This window comes from Aquila chrysaetos, chromosome 6, assembly GCF_900496995.4.
Source record: "Aquila chrysaetos chrysaetos chromosome 6, bAquChr1.4, whole genome shotgun sequence".
Taxonomy (NCBI): Eukaryota; Metazoa; Chordata; class Aves; order Accipitriformes; family Accipitridae; genus Aquila; species Aquila chrysaetos.
The window spans coordinates 51,700,177-51,717,178 of NC_044009.1; the positions used below are offsets into that span (position 1 = coordinate 51,700,177).

The 17,002-nt window shown below is 43.9% G+C and overlaps 1 protein-coding gene across 1 annotated transcript; it reads right to left on the minus strand.

Moving 5' to 3' along the window:
* Window positions 1-320: 320 nt before the first annotated feature.
* Window positions 321-14,982, minus strand: RND3 (Rho family GTPase 3). Its single transcript, XM_030019001.2, has 5 exons — window positions 14,715-14,982; window positions 14,517-14,604; window positions 7,076-7,185; window positions 5,395-5,529; window positions 321-2,421 (listed from the first exon to the last, which is right to left on the minus strand). The coding sequence occupies exons 1-5, from the start codon at window positions 14,862-14,864 to the stop codon at window positions 2,170-2,172; spliced, it is 735 nt and encodes a 244-aa protein (XP_029874861.1). The 5' UTR covers window positions 14,865-14,982; the 3' UTR covers window positions 321-2,169.
* Between the last annotated feature and the right edge of the window lie 2,020 nt (window positions 14,983-17,002).

Below are 17,002 nucleotides of genomic sequence, written 5' to 3' on the forward strand. Positions count from 1 at the left end.
GAAATAGAAAAGGATGATGTATTATACATGAAACCTTTTAAAAAGCACCATTCAACGCTTTAGAGGCAAAGCAAATCAAACTTCACTTGTTTGCTTGCTCCGGTCTCCTCTGCCTCTGTCGTTTTTGGGAAACACAACTCAGGTTAAGTAACCCACACTACATACTTAAATATAATGCCAAAGAACCCAAAAGGCTGCTGGCACGGGTAAGCCTGATTTCTATTCAAATCATGTCCCAATTCCCAGCTATGCCTGGCCTGTAGCTCAGTACAATCACATCCAAAACACACCAGTATTAATGAACTAACACACAAAGGCCATTTCCACTACAAGTCAATTACTTTTTTTTTAATTCAAAGAAAAAATGGTATTTTAATAAATACTGCAGAAACATTAACCAAACATACAAAGTGACTTCAACAATTAAAAAAAAGTAATGAATGTCCTGCTTTATAACAGTTATAACTTATTTTTTCCACAGTATTTAAATACAGAAAGCACTTACCAGCTATTTTGTAATACTGCCCTAAGCGCACTGTTGCATCAGTCAAAAGCTTATTATGGTGGTAAAAATGTCTTTTTGTGGGAAATGATCAGAATGGGTGTGGGGTTTTTTTTCTTATCAGATGAGACAAAGTGCTGGGAACACAGAACTGAGTTTTAATTATGGTAACCCTTTACCTTTGCACAAGTCAATGTGAACGCAGCTTTAACACTTCAAAAATGAAGCATTACCCTTAGGAACTGAACGCTTGTCCTCAACAAGCGATAGCCGCACTGGTTAGAGCTTACAGCATCCTTCTTTTGAGAGAAGCTATGAAGTTACATCAGTCAGTAAGCAGTTGCAAACAATTTTAAAGGCCGATTTATTTAATGTAACAATAGTATTCAGTAAGCAAAAAGGAATTTGACTTAATTGGTTCACCGATGTTTCATGATTGTTGTCTGGATACGTATATATTAATCTTAAAGACTAAAGGCAATATCCAGTTTCCACTGGGGACCCCTTAAGGCGTCGCAGTTCTTCAGACCCCATTTCCTCACCACGAGCAAACACAGTCTGCAGCGAGAGACGGTTGCCCCAAAAGAAGAGCATCGCAAAAGATAACCTGGCTCTGCTGGCTCATTTGCAGATTCTTGGGGTTTTTTTGCAAAGATAATTGCAGTGAACCACATCACAGAATAGCACTTCTCTGTAGCATTTACAGAGGGCTAGATCCTGGGATCCACCCAGCTCTCCCAACTCCCAGCAGAAGCAGAGGAGTCTTGGGGCTTCCCCAGATGGGCAGTAAGGCTTAACGAATTATCATGGTTGTAAAACTAAGGATCATTTGTCATCATAGCTCTTAGCACCTTTCACTTGAACCTACAGCAACATACCCATACAGTACACCAGAACTGGAGATCATTTTCATTGTAAATTACAATCACAAAGAGGAATGGGAAGTCAGAGTCCTGCAATGGGCAAGTAGTTTGCCCCCACACCCCAATTTGATCCGTTTAATTTCCACAGTGCGAGGGCACCTATAATACTTGGAAATCTCAAACGGTTGCCTTCATTACCAACGTGCTCAAACGTAGATTGCGCTGCTGTCTCGGGAAGGCAAAACTCCAGACTTCTCACATACAGTGTTCTCCTCTAGGTGACGCACAGGCCTCGGTATACTCCCCATTTTAACGATGAGCTACTAAAAAAATTAGATCATATCCTTTGGAAAACCAACTATAAGGTCACAGGGATAGTTCCTTAATGAGGAGGGCATATTAATAATGTCTTCTTTAAAAAAAACATTAAAGTATTATTTTAATGAAACCAAAGTGGTAGCATCCAGGAGTAGAGCATTAATAAAAGAAACAAGCACTGTCAATGACATCTCTCCTCTTTGCAATGTTATTTTCCCATTCACCCTCTCTTTTTTCAGCACATTCAAACATTCTCCCTTTTTTTTTTTTTTGGCATTTTCTTCAATGTATCATTTCCCGATGCCACCTCGTTTAGAGCCATTTCTTCTCGCTGCTCAGTTCCTAAGTACAGTCTCACAAAACAGGTGAAGTTTCCATTAAAGCACTGGCATAAGCCCTCATTAAATACCATGTGGCTGCGTACTTCATTGAGCCTCCACCCCTCCCGGACGCTCTCTTCCTCCTTCTCCAGTAAATCAAGGTCCTTCACATCACCGTGCAACTCTTTGCTTTGTCCTTTCGCAAGTCCGTCGCCACTGTGGAAAGTTCTGGCCTGCCAGGCATGTGTGAAATTCGCTTTGTTGCCCTCTGCGATTTGTTTCGTTTAACATTTTTATTTGTTTTATTCACACACGCCAAGGTGGCAACATGAAAAATGTCTCTGACACTGTTTTCTGACTGTAAGGCTGAGCATTCAATATACGTAGCTGCTCCAATCTGTTTGGCCATATTTGCACCCTAAGGGAAAAAAGAACATGCAATCAATACCAAGTTTCTGCAGAGAGCCAAAGCAAACCATACAATTACTTTTCAGCACTGTTTTCCATACACAATGTTTTGTGAAAACCAAAGCTACAGCCCCAGCGCTACAGCCAGCAGCTAATTTTGCAAAATAAACAGAGCTTTGGTTCCAAGACACATTAAACAAGTATCCAAACATTATCTCCTATGCCGATAAATACAAATTGGAAGAGAGAAGATAAGCTTAGTGACCTGCAAACAACTGCAGAAAGCCAAAAGAGTATTAGTAGGACCTATTTAGCAATTTCACCCTTACACCTTAACTTGCATCTGTGAATCACGTGCTCACTAGGAAAGGTCTGGACCTGGCAGCTTCCAGATTTAAGCCTGCTATCTCCAAAGAGAAAACATATTCTGACTGCCTTAAGGGCTAGCCAGCATGCCCCTGACCTGGAGCACAGCCCATGTTACATCTCCACGAAGGGGGCAAAGTTCTTAGGGAAGTGTGCTGGGGGTTTCTGGGTCGAGGACAGTTATATTAACTTGTAGCTAGGGAACAGGCAAAAAAAAAAAAGGGGGGGGGGGAAGGACATTAGTGGTTATACAAGCCCTTCTATTTTCATTTTAAGTGTGTTAGAAGTCAAAGCAGGGATTTGTTCCAGCAGCACAAGGAAAACAACACGCAACTCCAGCAGATGACAATATCCCAGTATCCTGTTGTGGATTTTGCTACTGGAAGACAATACAGCATTGTGTGAAAAAATGGAGTTGTTTCAATGGAATTTTACTTCTGAGGGATGAATCTTTTTAGAAGGTTACGAAATCCAACCACATCCTTGGTGTGCCACTCCTCACATATTCATGGGCCTGAGATACAGGCACAAGTCAGCCCAACCCCTCCTCTTTGCTCTTGTGCCAGGCTGATGGCACTAATCTATTTGGACCCACATCTTCAGTATGCACTATTTACACTGCAGTGATGCAGCCGCCTTACCAATTGTAAGTGGGAGTGGCTGATAAAGGAGTATTAGTTTGCAAGACAAGCCCTCCCCACAGTTAAACATCTCAACTCCTACAACGCAAGCCTAGCCTATATCTTCAAGCCTCAGAAATGTTTGCTCAGGTGTAGCTGACTGGAAACTGGCTAGCATACTGGAGGCAGGGTGTCACCATCAACTGGCTTTATCCTCCCAGTGCTTCCTTATGAAGTTAAGAGGAATGGGGAAAACCCCACTAAGCTCTGTGATCCCATGTTGACTTAGCAAGGCAAGGGAATTTAAAAACAAGCTGTGTATCTCGACCCCAGAGGACCCTTCCCTAGAACTAGCACAGGAGAGCACCGGGTTGCTTCATGCCACCAGGGATTTGGCAACCACAAGAGATACAACCATCGCTCAGTCTAAGGTTTTGCTTACATAGAGTACAGATGAAATTATGGGAGTTTGCTGAAGTATGGGCTTCCCTGTAACACAAAATTTTCCCTTTGGCTGCCAAGTAATAGCTTCTGGCTTAGCCCTTTGTCTTCAGCTGACTCTTGTTCCTAAGGGGTACCGGCTAAGCTGTGACACCAGGAGAGATGTGAATCTTCAACTCCAGGGGAGAAATCCACCTGTCAGTAGATTTTTTTGATGGCTATCTATGGAAAGGGGTGAGACTTGGTGATTTTACTGAAGTACTGTAAAAATGTAATATGTGAACTTGTGTATGTAGTAAGTAGCAGACAGTATTTCCTTTTAAGCTTAATATTCAAAGAAAAATAGCATGGCAGATTACAGCTCCAAGGCTGAACATGAATATATACACATGCAACAGTGGTAGTTTGTAACCAAGATGATGTCTTCTGCAACAAGCAGGATTTAAGGACACTTCTGAATTTACACTAAGGTAAAAAACTGGCATTTAGTTTCATATAAAATTGTCTGAGATGGAGGGATGTTTACCAAGTGAAGTGTAGAAAGATGCCACAACCAGCATAAGCCATCACAGTACAACACCCCAAGTTATATTTTAAGCAAGACACTCAGTTAATGGCATCTTTGCCTTTTTCAATTTAAACATGCTGTAGGAGGCTGCATTATTAGTAACTGCATATTAGGAGGTGTTGGTTGTTGAGGCTGTGGATAAAACATCAAAAACTGTTTGATAGCATAGGATATATACACTAGCTAAAGTTACTTTTGGAGGTAGAATTCTCACTCTTACACCCTGCAGGGTGTATCTCAAACCACCACCAAGATTCAGCAGCAATGCATGATACACATGTGTGAGCAGTAAGGGGAAGTTTACCTAGAGCCCAGTTTTCCTCTGTTCTCTACCTCCTGCTCTCCCACGGCCTGATTCCCTTCCCTTTCACCTCGGTTCCTCTATGCCCTGATGCCTGGCTCCAAACTTACTTCCCCAGCAGCAGAGAACTGCTGCAAAGAATTAAGATGCTTTCTGGATTTGCTGCCACCTTCAGAGGGAGCTACAAGGTGTTTTCACAAAAGATCGTTTCAGGAAATAGGATTTTTAAGGAGTCAGACCATATGCAATGCTTGTCATGATGCTAAAGTCCCATGAATGACATTCAAACCTTAAGTTTAAACAAAAAATTTTACCAATTTTTCAGTAAATAAACAGGACATGTCACATCTTAGTTACTGTTTTGGCCTCCACAGGCCCAGAAAAGCAGTAAGTTTATTTTCAATTCACTTAAAAGGCTCTTTGCAATCAATAAGGCTACAATCTTATGATGCTTAAAGCATGCGTTGTGGGGCTGCATGATTTTCTGCTGCACCAGTCTGTGGGTAGGCTTTGCCTTTACTCATAATAGTTTTCAAATTCACCTCCAGCAACTATTAGAGTATATGTATCTGACTTCTAGGATGCGCTCGTGTCAACAGGGGGAGAAGTTGCTCATAAAGACAGCTACAGTGATAGAAAAGAGTCTTATCTTCCACTCCTCATTACAACAAAGGACGTGGCACATACCTGATCGTAGGACACGGGTGTCTGCCTGTGATTGGAAAGTTCAACTAGTGTGCTTACATCCGTGCGCAGATCCGACTTGCAACCAACCAGAAGCATTTTGGTGTTTGGACAAAACTCCTGGATTTCACCTTTCCACTGTAAAATTTTAGGTTGTTGTTATACTTGAGTAGTTGAATGTTTAAATCCAAAGAAGCAATAGATACAAGATGAAGTTTAGTAAGTCATGACATTTCATGCGGAAATACTCTTACGTAATAGTTGTATCTACCTTCAAGCTAATTTCTAAAGGCATTAGTTCCAGCAGAATCTGGTCAAGGATGAAATCTTACAATCTCATACACTCATTAATTCCACCGACTTACTAATCAAGAGGGAATGAATTGAGATTGTTTATCTGCATGAGCAAAGGTGGGCAGACCTGTCGCTCCTCACAAGCGGTGAACACCCAGCCATAGCCATTTGCAGACAGGAGCAAATGAAACCTGGTGTCACCACATTCAATGGCTCGGGACAGACATAGGGGCAGGTCTTGTCTGACCACAAAATAAGCATTGCTATATATTGGCTCATGGCTACATCCTCACACCTAAAACTACACAAATCTGTTGAGGGTTCAGCTATTGTGAACCAGTAACAAGCCCTTCAAACAGAATTTGTGATATATTCCTTGGGTTTATTCCCTCTCTACATGATTATTTTAACAACACAAGAAAGCCAAAAATTTTGCAGCATAATCTGAACAGATCATACAATCCCTAAAATTTAAGGATATCATCTGGGTTTAAAAGCATATTAAGAAAAATCTTACAGAATTAAGCAACACTATAGTAACCAACATTATCAGCGACAGAAAGGCAGTTCTAGATGCTTGTTGGCACAGCTAGTAGCTGAGAGAATAGTCTTAAGTATTTTCTGTAGACTATTCAGAGCATTGTATGTCACTTTATTCCCAGCAGCACAAGAATCACTGGCCCCAGCTACAGAAAAAAGGAACTTCACATCATTAAGCCTTAAAGACAGCACTGCAAAGTTGAGTCATGCCCAGTGACCAAGGAGAGAACAAGTACCACCTCACAAACACAGAGCTTGATTATCAAAATTCAATTTTTTGATGCAGGGGAAGCCTCGCACTGAACCTCAGATCACTGAGCTTGTGAAAAACTCTGAAGTTTGGTGCAGGATTGCATTTCTATGCCATTGCTAGGTTTTCTGGTGGCTTCCAGAGGCATTTGTCACTGGCTGCTTCTAACTTCAGGCTGAGAAATTACGTAAAGCCATGGCAAAAGTCCAAACACTTGGCAGGCACGTTTTAACCGCCTTTGCAACATGGCAAAGTTTCTCAATCCCGTCTGTTATATGAATATAATGTGAGAGACAATTTCTTGCTGCACCCAGCCCTGCACCTCACACCACCCTAAACAATTCACTGCTGTCTAAGGGCTGAGGAATGAGAATTTACATCACGCCTGAGCATACATTAGGGAGTTTTTTGTTTTCAATTAACATTCATCCCTTTCAAACAAATGATCTCAAATTCTAGCAGTGCAGGGTGCAGTCCTGTCATCTCTCCATTAAAAGAAACAAACTGAAGTTTCCAATGTAGGAAACAGCACCACTCTTCAGAGATTTAAAGACAAGCTACTCAAACACTTCTGTACTCAAATGTTTCTCAAACACTTGCCTTTTTTAGCACACTGTCAAGAGTTTCTGGCCGACTGATGTCAAAGCAAATCAGGACAGCATCAGAATCTGGATAGGAAAGCGGGCGGACATTGTCATAATAAGGAGACCCTGCAGGGAAACAAACAACATTTTTATTAGCTTATATTTTGCACTCTCTGCAGTCATTCAAGCTTATTCAGAAAGTTTAGAAAGGTTTTTGTGAAGCTGTTTAATAGCACCCAGCTACCATCTTTTCTTCAATAGCACTGTATTCCCAAAACACTCATTGCAGTTGCTCATTTCCCCACTTTCCTTTTGTTTCTCACCTACAAAAGCAACAGCTTTCCCAAGTAATTAAGAGTGATGGCACCCCAGTGATCCATCTCCCACCAAAAGCTTATGATGACCCCAATAACAAGGAAAGGGAAATGAGGTCAGCCCAAGTTTAAGTCCCAGCATTAACCTGCAGGGATTTGACTTTGAGAACAAATCCTGAACCTCCAAAAGGCTTCTTCAAAGCAGATCTGTCACAGTTAGGCTTTCACGGAAAAAATTCAGGAAGTTTTGAAAGAAGTCAGTTTTGATTCTTCTAACATTGAATTTAAAACAAATAGTTCCAAGTGCAAAAAGCATCTTTAGTTGTCATGGATATCGGCAATTTTTAGAAGAAACTCTTGCTTCAAATTAAAGCATTTGTTGCAGTGCTCCAGTAGGGAAGAATCCCAGTCCTATAGGCAGGCACACATTATCTGTCACAAAAAGCCTCACCAATCTGTAAACCAATACATGCCTGCAATAAATGTTTATGTTTAGCCCTTAAGACAATTTTTTATCAATGAGATCAAAGCTAATCTAGTAATTTGATGGAACAGAAACAGGTCCAGTATTGCACTTTGTGCATATTTTACTTCCAGAGCTATTAAGGGATATGCTGGGTTTCTTTAAGAATTGTCATAATGTGCAGAGTTACAAATACATCTCCAGAGTCAGAAAACTCATTTTTATCATCTGGTGAATCTGGTAACATGGTTGCGGAAAAAAAATCTTCCTTTTTTCTAGGAAGTTCCAGTCACTCAGCCACCATTCGGTTTGGCCTTAACTCTGCTTCACTTACTGAGAATGCATTTCTGATTTAGAAGGGTACTTAAACAGTTAAGTGGTCCACCAGGATAAGGGCTTTGGGCTTTAAAATGCATGCCTGCAACTTAAGATGCTCTTTCTTAGTCATATAGTCTTATTTCTATATTTTTCTCTCATGAACCTAAAATACAGCATAGAACATATGCAACAAGAATACAGCTTTCAAGAGTTTTGGGGTTATCAGCTAATTATATCACCAATTTTCCAACTATCTAGAACTAATTGGCTGTTAAGGTCTCAGAGGCTGAGCAGACAATTAACTGGATTAGAGAAATTCCTCAAGTTTTTAACTGACAGACAGCTCATGCTGTTGCACAAAGCAGAGCGGGGAATGGTGTGAACGTATCACAGATGACTTTAGTTGGACAGCTTATACTGGAAGGAAGGAGTCAAGAATCCCAGGAATGTTGTTTTTGAAATGAAGAGTAACACATGGGGAATGAAGCATTACCAAACTAGGTAGCAGAAGGTAATTTGTTGAACAAGACTATTTTATTCAAATGCTCATCTTCATAAATGATGTCAATCTAACAAAGAGGCAGCTGTCAAAAACTGCTCTTCAAAAACAGTTAGCTGTCTTCAGCAGTAAATGACACGTTAGAAAGAAATCTAAGCGAGCTGAGCTGACCGGTAGTTAACTATTCATTTGAGCTCAGCTCTGCTTGCAGAGACTATCAATAAGCATTTTCCACTCCTAATTATTCCCCAGTTATCTCCAGCACTGCTATTACAGTGCCTCCATCCTGGAGCCCCAGGGCCAAGTTATTTATCCCGGAGCCCCAGGGCCAAGTTATTTGCCCTGGACAGAGGAATTGCAGAGCAGCGTGCCATTAACTAGCCACCTGCACGGCTCCGCAGCACTAAACCGGCCAAAGCACAGACTGCTGCCCAGGCGCCAGCCTACATGCTGGTGAGAGCCACTGCCTGGCTAGCGCATCTCCCTGCCGAGCGCCAGCAAGTAAGGGCAGGATTGAAGATCATTAATGCTTGGCCAAATGGTTGCTGGCTAGAAAGGAGTCTCAAAAAAGCCTCACCCAGAAACTAATTCCTTAGACACATACCTATCTCCTCACTCAGCAGTCTTCAGGGATACAACATACCATATATGTCCATCAGCATGTATTTATGTATACATACAGTCACCACCTCCAGCCCAGAGACTCCTTTCTACTGTGTCAGCTGTAGCCGTGTTTGTTTTGAGGGTTTTTCTCTTTAGGTTTTCCTTCTGAACCTCTCATATTAAAGATGCTGAGCTAGAATAAGTGTACTTTTATAAGCAGCCCTTCTGCTCAGATGCAAGCTAGGAGGAATATCTGACACCTCCTTTTCTTCGGGGTAGTATGTGGCAGAACAAACGGGAACCATTTAAACTACTTGGGCTGCAGTATCAACAAAGGAAATTTCCTGGTCTCATTCAACAGCAATAACTGAACCTTTATTACTGAGCAAATAAAGAGGGGCTACGGCCCTCGCTGTGCGAGCCTATTCAATCTGGCATTTCATCGTTTCGCCCAGAGAAACCCTCAGAAGGCAGGAATCTCAGGAATGAGGCTCAAGTCTGAACAGACAACTTGAGCACGGCCCAGTAAGGCTGCTCACTCTTTTTCAAGTTAGTCTACAAATTTGAAGCCATGCCAACCCTAGAAAACAGAAGGAGAATGTAGAGCTACAGCTATGGTATTTGTGGAAAAAAATAAGCCTATTTGTGCTTGTGATTCTGTTCCGACAAAATAAAACATTTTTTGTCACGGACAACATGGATGATTTTTCTGTTTTATCAAGCAATTGCTGATAATGCTGTAGTTCCTCTTACTTTGTGGTGGAAGTATATTCCAGCTGCCATCCCCCTTTTTTAATGTTTGGCAGCTTGAGTAATTTAAGCCAAAATAATTTAAAATATTAAGAATTACCTACTTTCACAACCTTATGTTTCATGCAAAGTACAACATAAGTTCAGCTTTTAAACTGAAATAAAACCCCTCCCCAGCCATATGGTTGGCTTTGGCCTACAGAAGAAACCAAGCTTAGGCTTAAATGTTGCTATCCTAATAAATAACAGAATTACATCATTAAAAGTTAAAGCATACTTAAATGCTGATGGCCCAGTACTACTCTAAGATGCTAGACCATGGAGAGCCGATGCCCTATTTGCCTGCAAGACCCAAAGCCGCCACCACCACCACCAGTTCCAACCAGGAGGTTCAGCCCCACATCCCACCGATGGAGCTGAACCTGGGCAGCTCCTGCTCACCACGCTGCTCAGCCTCTGCTTGCCCGCAGGCCCTAAGGGAAGTGGTGCTCAGTAACAGGCAAGACTTTACTATTTACACACCACCAAGCAGCCATCAGGCATTGGTCTTTGTAGCCTTTTGGACTCCAGTCAACTGAAAGAACAACAGATGAACGGCAGCATTCTCACTCCTAAACCCCTGGGCTCACTAATTATCAGCTACATAGAAAACACATCAAATACTGCAGTGGCTGCTCTAAGTAGCTGAATCACTGCTGATGGCCTTCCTCCTTCCAAATCCACCTTGGCTGTTTTGGAGAAAACACAGGTGATTTTGTGTACTGAGTATCATGAACACGTCATCTCCAAGCACACACAAATACCACAACAGTCATAGCATTTTAAGTGTTTACATTTCTGCACCTCAAACAGAAAACAGGACTTTGGTAGGTGACTTGGCATTCCCAGTTATCAATTCTAATTACTTCCCCTCTAAGGGGGAAAAAAAAAACCCTATAAAGACTAGTTACTGTTACTCTGCCATTAAAAAAAAAAAAAAAATCACATGGCTCAATACAGCCAACTTGAAAGTGAACTGGAAAGCAAAGACAGAAATTTGACATTTCCTTTACAATGCTTATTGCCAGAGAACTTGGGGAAACCATAACTTTAATTCCCGTATGTTTTAGTTGTCTTCGGAAAGATTTCAGCACAAAACTTTATAATTAATATTATGTTTCTATATGGACACCGAATACATTGTACACATTCAAATCACAGTAAAGCTAACTTGATTTAAAGCTCTAAGGCCCTTCTGGATTTAATTACATGCTAATCCCCAGCAGTGCATAAGTATTTCTGGGCCTGTTGAGAACTATTTTATTGCAGTAACCAGTGCAGTTTCCACAGTTCAACCAATTAAAAAAAACCCTAAAATACATTTTAGGGAGACACAGGTATGTATGCCTAATTAATGGCATGCAATTTCTATGCCACAGCTGCTGTTGTACTAACAAGAAATATAAATATCAAAGTAGTCACTTTTAACAGAAGCAGCCAGAAACTCTGTAAATGCACTTTAGACCATGCCTATGGCAGACAAAGACATCTAATATAGAAGTACTTCTCACAGTGTCCATGAGACTACAAGATGAAGCTTTAACCTGAAGAAACTTCTAATACTCCACCTAGCAAAATAAGCACACAGCTCAAGACTGCCATACTATGTTACCACAGAGTGGAATAATTTATGGTGTAGTTAGATTGCAACCAGACATTCCTGCTTTGAAAGAAGGGTTGGTAGTCCAAAAACCAATTGAAATTCAAGTTGGCAAGTGCTTTCCTTAATGTTGTGGCTAATTTAAATCCTTATAATGACTCACAGAACTAGACAGTACCAGAAAATATTTGAATAATGAATCTTCCCATTCCACTCTTACTTGTAAGAGTGTTTTGTCCCATATTTCTACGGGCATATCCAAGTTACAACAAAAACTTCCCAATAAATTTACAGCTATTCTCAAAATGTTCTATCAATTGCGTGACTCTACATTTTTTACTTAAGACTCCTCTAGTAAAAAGCACATTATTATTACATAAAAGACTGTAAACCAAAATCCTGACAGCAGGGCCTACAGGTGTGTTCTCACCCTAACACAAGACTATTTTAACCAATGCCTACAGCTTCTCATTTTCTCAGTGAGGAAAAAAATGCTCCAAGTGGCAGTACCTTCCTTCCAAAGGATTCAGGGCAAAACCCGACATTTACTTTAACTCAAGTTAGGGACTAATTTGCAAGGCAGCCTGTTGCATGCTCCCAGTTAGAAAATAGAGAGGGTTAAAGATGGATACTAAATACTCATCAAGTGATCTTGAAAGTATCTGCAGTATATTGCAATCAAACTCAGCTAAATAGCGTCCTTCCCCCTTCCCCCAAGAGATACTGAAAGTACCTCAAATGACTCGAGCCATTACCTGCAACGGACATTATCTTCAACTAGTATTTGGCAGTTAATCAGTCATGTTTTTAAGTTAACTAGATCTAGTCCTGCTTTAAAAATGTCATTAAGACATTTATTCTAATTCAGCAGAGGACTAGGACAAAGACTTGTAAAAAATAAATTACCAAGAATTTAAGATAATGCTAAAACACTATCTTATCTTCTGATGTCTCTTATCTGGTGATGTGATTTTGCATTGGGTTAATGGGTTTGGGTAGCATCTCTTCTTGCAGTTGGTTAGGAGGGCTGTTTAGGAGAGACAATTCTTCATCCAGAGTCCCACAACCAGAGGATCCACCGTTCAGTAATACTTTACAAGACCAAACATTGGATCTTTCAAACATTTCCTCTTCAGTTTCAGATTGCAGACAAATTAGCCACTTGATCTTAAGCTTCCGATTCAGTCAGATTTTCTATTAGTTCTAGGACAGGTCTGAGAGGATGACATGCACATGCAAAAGGCTGGCAGGTGTTTCTTCCACCGCTGTTGTCTTTTGAAGTGCTACAGAATATTTCATTACACAGGTGTTTCCAGCCTTTGACATACAGATTCCAAAACCTTCCCCCGTCAAACAATTTAACCTGCGAGCGTGTTGTATTTTAATAGCTAAAGATAAAATTTTCCAAAGTAACTTCACTATTAATTTTTAGTAAGCCCTTACTCCATAGAGTTTGTTATAGCCAGCTTAGTAATCAGGATGAAAGCTCAAACCAGACACATTCTAGAACTCTTACTTGGCATAAGATGAAGAAAAAAAATCAGTTCAGAGCTACACTGATACTGGTTGTGGGTACAGAGACTGCCTTTTCCCAGTAATCGTGTTGCAAGAATTTGGAATCATTTCCTCAACAGCAAGAGGAAAGCCAACTCACCGCCTAAACTCCTTTTTTTTTTTTTCTTTTTAAAAAAAGGGATTAACATTTTAGTTTCTGGTAGAGGGACTGCTGTCATATTTAGAAGGAACTGCTGGGTCCAAATTCAACATTAACAAGCCATCTACACAACTTGCCTAAAGAAAAAAAGGGCTTGTATGCTCTGTCAACTTCCTCCAGCTTTTTCCCAATCACTTCTGCAGAATAACGTTGATCCACACCTGCGCTAATGGTTCACAGCGCCATTCACCCCTGACCACCTCTCCCAGCGCGCTCAGTTACTGAGCGGCAGAGACTCGCTGGCTGTGTCCACGCTCCTCTCCAGCACTGGGGTGGCAAGTTTACTCACCACCCTGGCAGTTTACCAAAGACAGCAGGATCTAGAAGAGTTCCTGGCCTAACATGAGATCTAAGACACCAAGATCCTCAACCTTTGAGGCATGTGAGCCCGTGTTTTTTGACATGGCCACTGCAGGTACAACTGGAAGAATGAGGAAGACCTTATGCACTGATCTTAGTATATAAAAAAGGATGGTTCCCTCTGCATCCTCGGGCGGCCAGAGATGCCTACCTCCCTGATCTTTCCTGGCTTTAAAGGCTCTCTAAAACACAGAAAAAAAAGTACTGTATCTTGTAAAAAGAACAAGCAGGCATTAAGGAGGCCACAAGGAACTCGGATGTGAGCCGATTTAATTTCCCATTAGCATATACAAACACCTTTTCACTCTTCTACTGGGTAAAGCAGGGTTTCACAGCAGCAGAAGAGCAAAGGTACCCCAGAGCTCCTCAGATAAGCTCCTTCCAGTCAGGCAGGTGAGAACACATACCCCTGCCCTGCCTGCCTTCCCCTGCAATGCTGACAAATCGCTTAATGGAGGTTTGTCCACACCCTTTATCCTCCCCAAGTCAAGTATATGCCTAAAGTACTAAAGTATACCTCAGATTTTTTTTTTAAAAAAATAAATAAAACAACAAAACTCAAAAAAACCCAGAAGCAGCCGCCCGTCTCGCACAGCTGCCGCTGGGATCTGGAGGCGGGCAGCCCCGCCACGACGCGGCGGTGAGGGGCTGCGGGGCCGCAGTGGGGGGGCTTGGGGGGTTTCTCCTGCTCCCCCCCGGCTCCCCTGAGCGACGGGGGCTGCCTCTCCTCGCCGGTTTACCGCCCCCCCCCCCCCCAACCACAGACATACCCCTCCCTCGCCCCGGGGAGCGCTCACCCGAAGTGTCCCAGAGGCTGAGCTCGATACGCTGCGTGTCGATCTCGAAGCTGGCCGTGTAGTTCTCGAAAACGGTGGGGACGTAGCTCTGCCGGGAGACAGCGCACAGTCAGCCCGCGCCCACCGCCGCCCCGGTACCGGTCCCGGTCCCGGTCCCAGCCCGCCCCGGTCCCGGTCCCCCCCCCGGCCCCGACCCACCTCGGGGAAGCAGTCCTTGGCGAAGACGTGGAGCAGCGCGGTCTTCCCGCACTGGCTGTCGCCCACCACCACGATCTTGCACTTCACGTTCTGGTTGGGATCCATCACCGCCTTGCTCGATAACTTCTGGCTCGCTCTTCTTTCCTTCATTGATCTCGGCTTAGTCCCTCGGCCGGCCACAGCGAAAGGAAAAAAAAAAAAAAAACCCAACAAAAAAAAAAAAAAAAAAACAACACCCACACCCGGTTCCCCCCCCAAAAAAGATAAAAATAATTAAAAAAAAAAAAAACCACCAGGTGGAAGTGGCAGAGCCGCGGGACGCCCGCCCGCCCGCCGGTCCCGCGCAGACTGCTTTGTCCCCCCCACCGCCCGCCCCTATTTATAGCCTCGCATCCGCCAATCACCGCCCGCCGCCGGCGCGGAGCCCGCCCCCCTCCGCCGCGCGCTGCCGGCGGGCCGCCGGAGCAGGGCGCCCCCTAGGGGAACCGCTCGGCGCCGCAGCCCCGAGGGGGAGCCATGGCGGGAGGGGGGGGGGTATCCCGTTGTCGCCCCGCCGTCCGCCCCCCGGGGGTGAAACCCGTCCGCCCGGTCACCCTCACAGCCCTCCCGGCCTCACCGGGTCCGGGCCCATTCGGTGAGGGCTGGGGTGAGCCCGTGCCGGCGGCAGACCGGTATCATCCTGTCAGGGAAAGAGGCCCGGTGTGGGGCCGGCTCCCTCAGGAGCGATGCGTGGAATAAAGGGTGTTTTGTGAGGTGTTTTTTTGTTTATTTTATACAGGCCGTCTGTTAATCTCAGTGCAAAGAAAGGGGACCTGCGAAATGAGGGTTTTTGTGGCATCCCGCAGGGCGGCGAGGTGTGCTGGGGGTGTCCGTCATGGAGGTGCCCCCCTTCCAGTGCCACAGGCCGGGCTGAGGAGAGCCGCTCCGCTTCACCCTGAGCTGCACCGCAGAACTGGTTTACCTGGGTGGTGGTAGTGATGGTGGGCAAAGGGGTTTTTCACTCGAAACATGGTCACGAGGAGCGTGCCGGGCTCTCAAAAAAAAAATCCCCACCCGTTAACATGCTCTGGCTTTTTTAGCTTCCTGGGCGCAAAACCAAGCAAAAACTGGATAACAGCGTACGTTCGCCAGAGGACTGAACGCTGCTCTGACTGAAACAGCGGTTCTGTAGCAGCGCGGGGTAAATCCTTCCCGCAGCGACAGCCGCGAACAAGGGGCGGTTTGTGAGCGGTTCGTAGAACGCTTCCCCGTCGAGTGCTCCTCTCCTCGCCCGCCTGGCTCCGCGCGGCAGGCAGACGGACGCCCTCGGAAAGGGGCTGCCAGCAGGCAGGGGGGCTGGAGCAGAGCCTGCCTCCCCGCCGCGCTCAGACCTCGCCTGCCGGCTTCGCCCAGCGCGGCCGAAGACGAACGGGGTGGTCTTCGTGAAGGTGAAGGTCTCGGCCTTACCTCTTCAGTGAGTCATCCAGGTCATGAACTAGCTCCGTGTCGGTTCTGGGCTGAAACGCGAGCAATTCATAAAGCTTTACAGCTTCCCGAAACGGAAAGCGCTGCTACCTTGTGCGTGTTTGACCGTAGGGAGATACTCCAGTGACGCAGACAAGAGAATCCCAGGCATGACATTTCAGAATTCGATGCTAATATTCTTGATTTTGTTCCGATGTGTCACATCTTTAGCTGGTCAAATTACTCAGCTCTAATGAATTTTCCAAAGAATTTAAGCCTTGGTTTCTGCTTGGAAATCATGAGCGAAACACTAAAATGTGCAGTGTGTGCATTATTTATAAGGCCTTACTGAGAAGCTGGAGCAGACAACTTTCCGTCTCTCCTTTTCTTTTAAATTAAAATCTGGTCTCGGCTACTTTGCAGTCTCCACCCATCCCTGCTGCCCACCAACACGGCTTCAGCATTTTGAACGTATGATGGAATGGGAGAACAGTGAATAAGCCGTGAGGAAACTTATTGCTCACAGCAAGTTGGTTTTCTCTCTTTTGTGCAGCTGTGTATATTTGAACAGGAGATAAGTCTGGAAAAATACAGTTGCGTAAATGCTCTCATGTCTTCTCCAGAGTGCAGAAAATCCTGTTTCTTCATTCCCCTCCACTCCACACTGAAACACATGGCAGCCTCACAGGCAGATGCAGGTGGGATAGAGCTCTGGCGGTCCAGCTCTGGCTCTATATTCTTTGTGAGTCCAACATACCAACCGAGGCATATCTGTCAAATATAAAGGGAGAAGAAGACGGGGTTGAAAGAGCTCTTTGTTAAGCCTGAATGGGAGCTGGGTATGA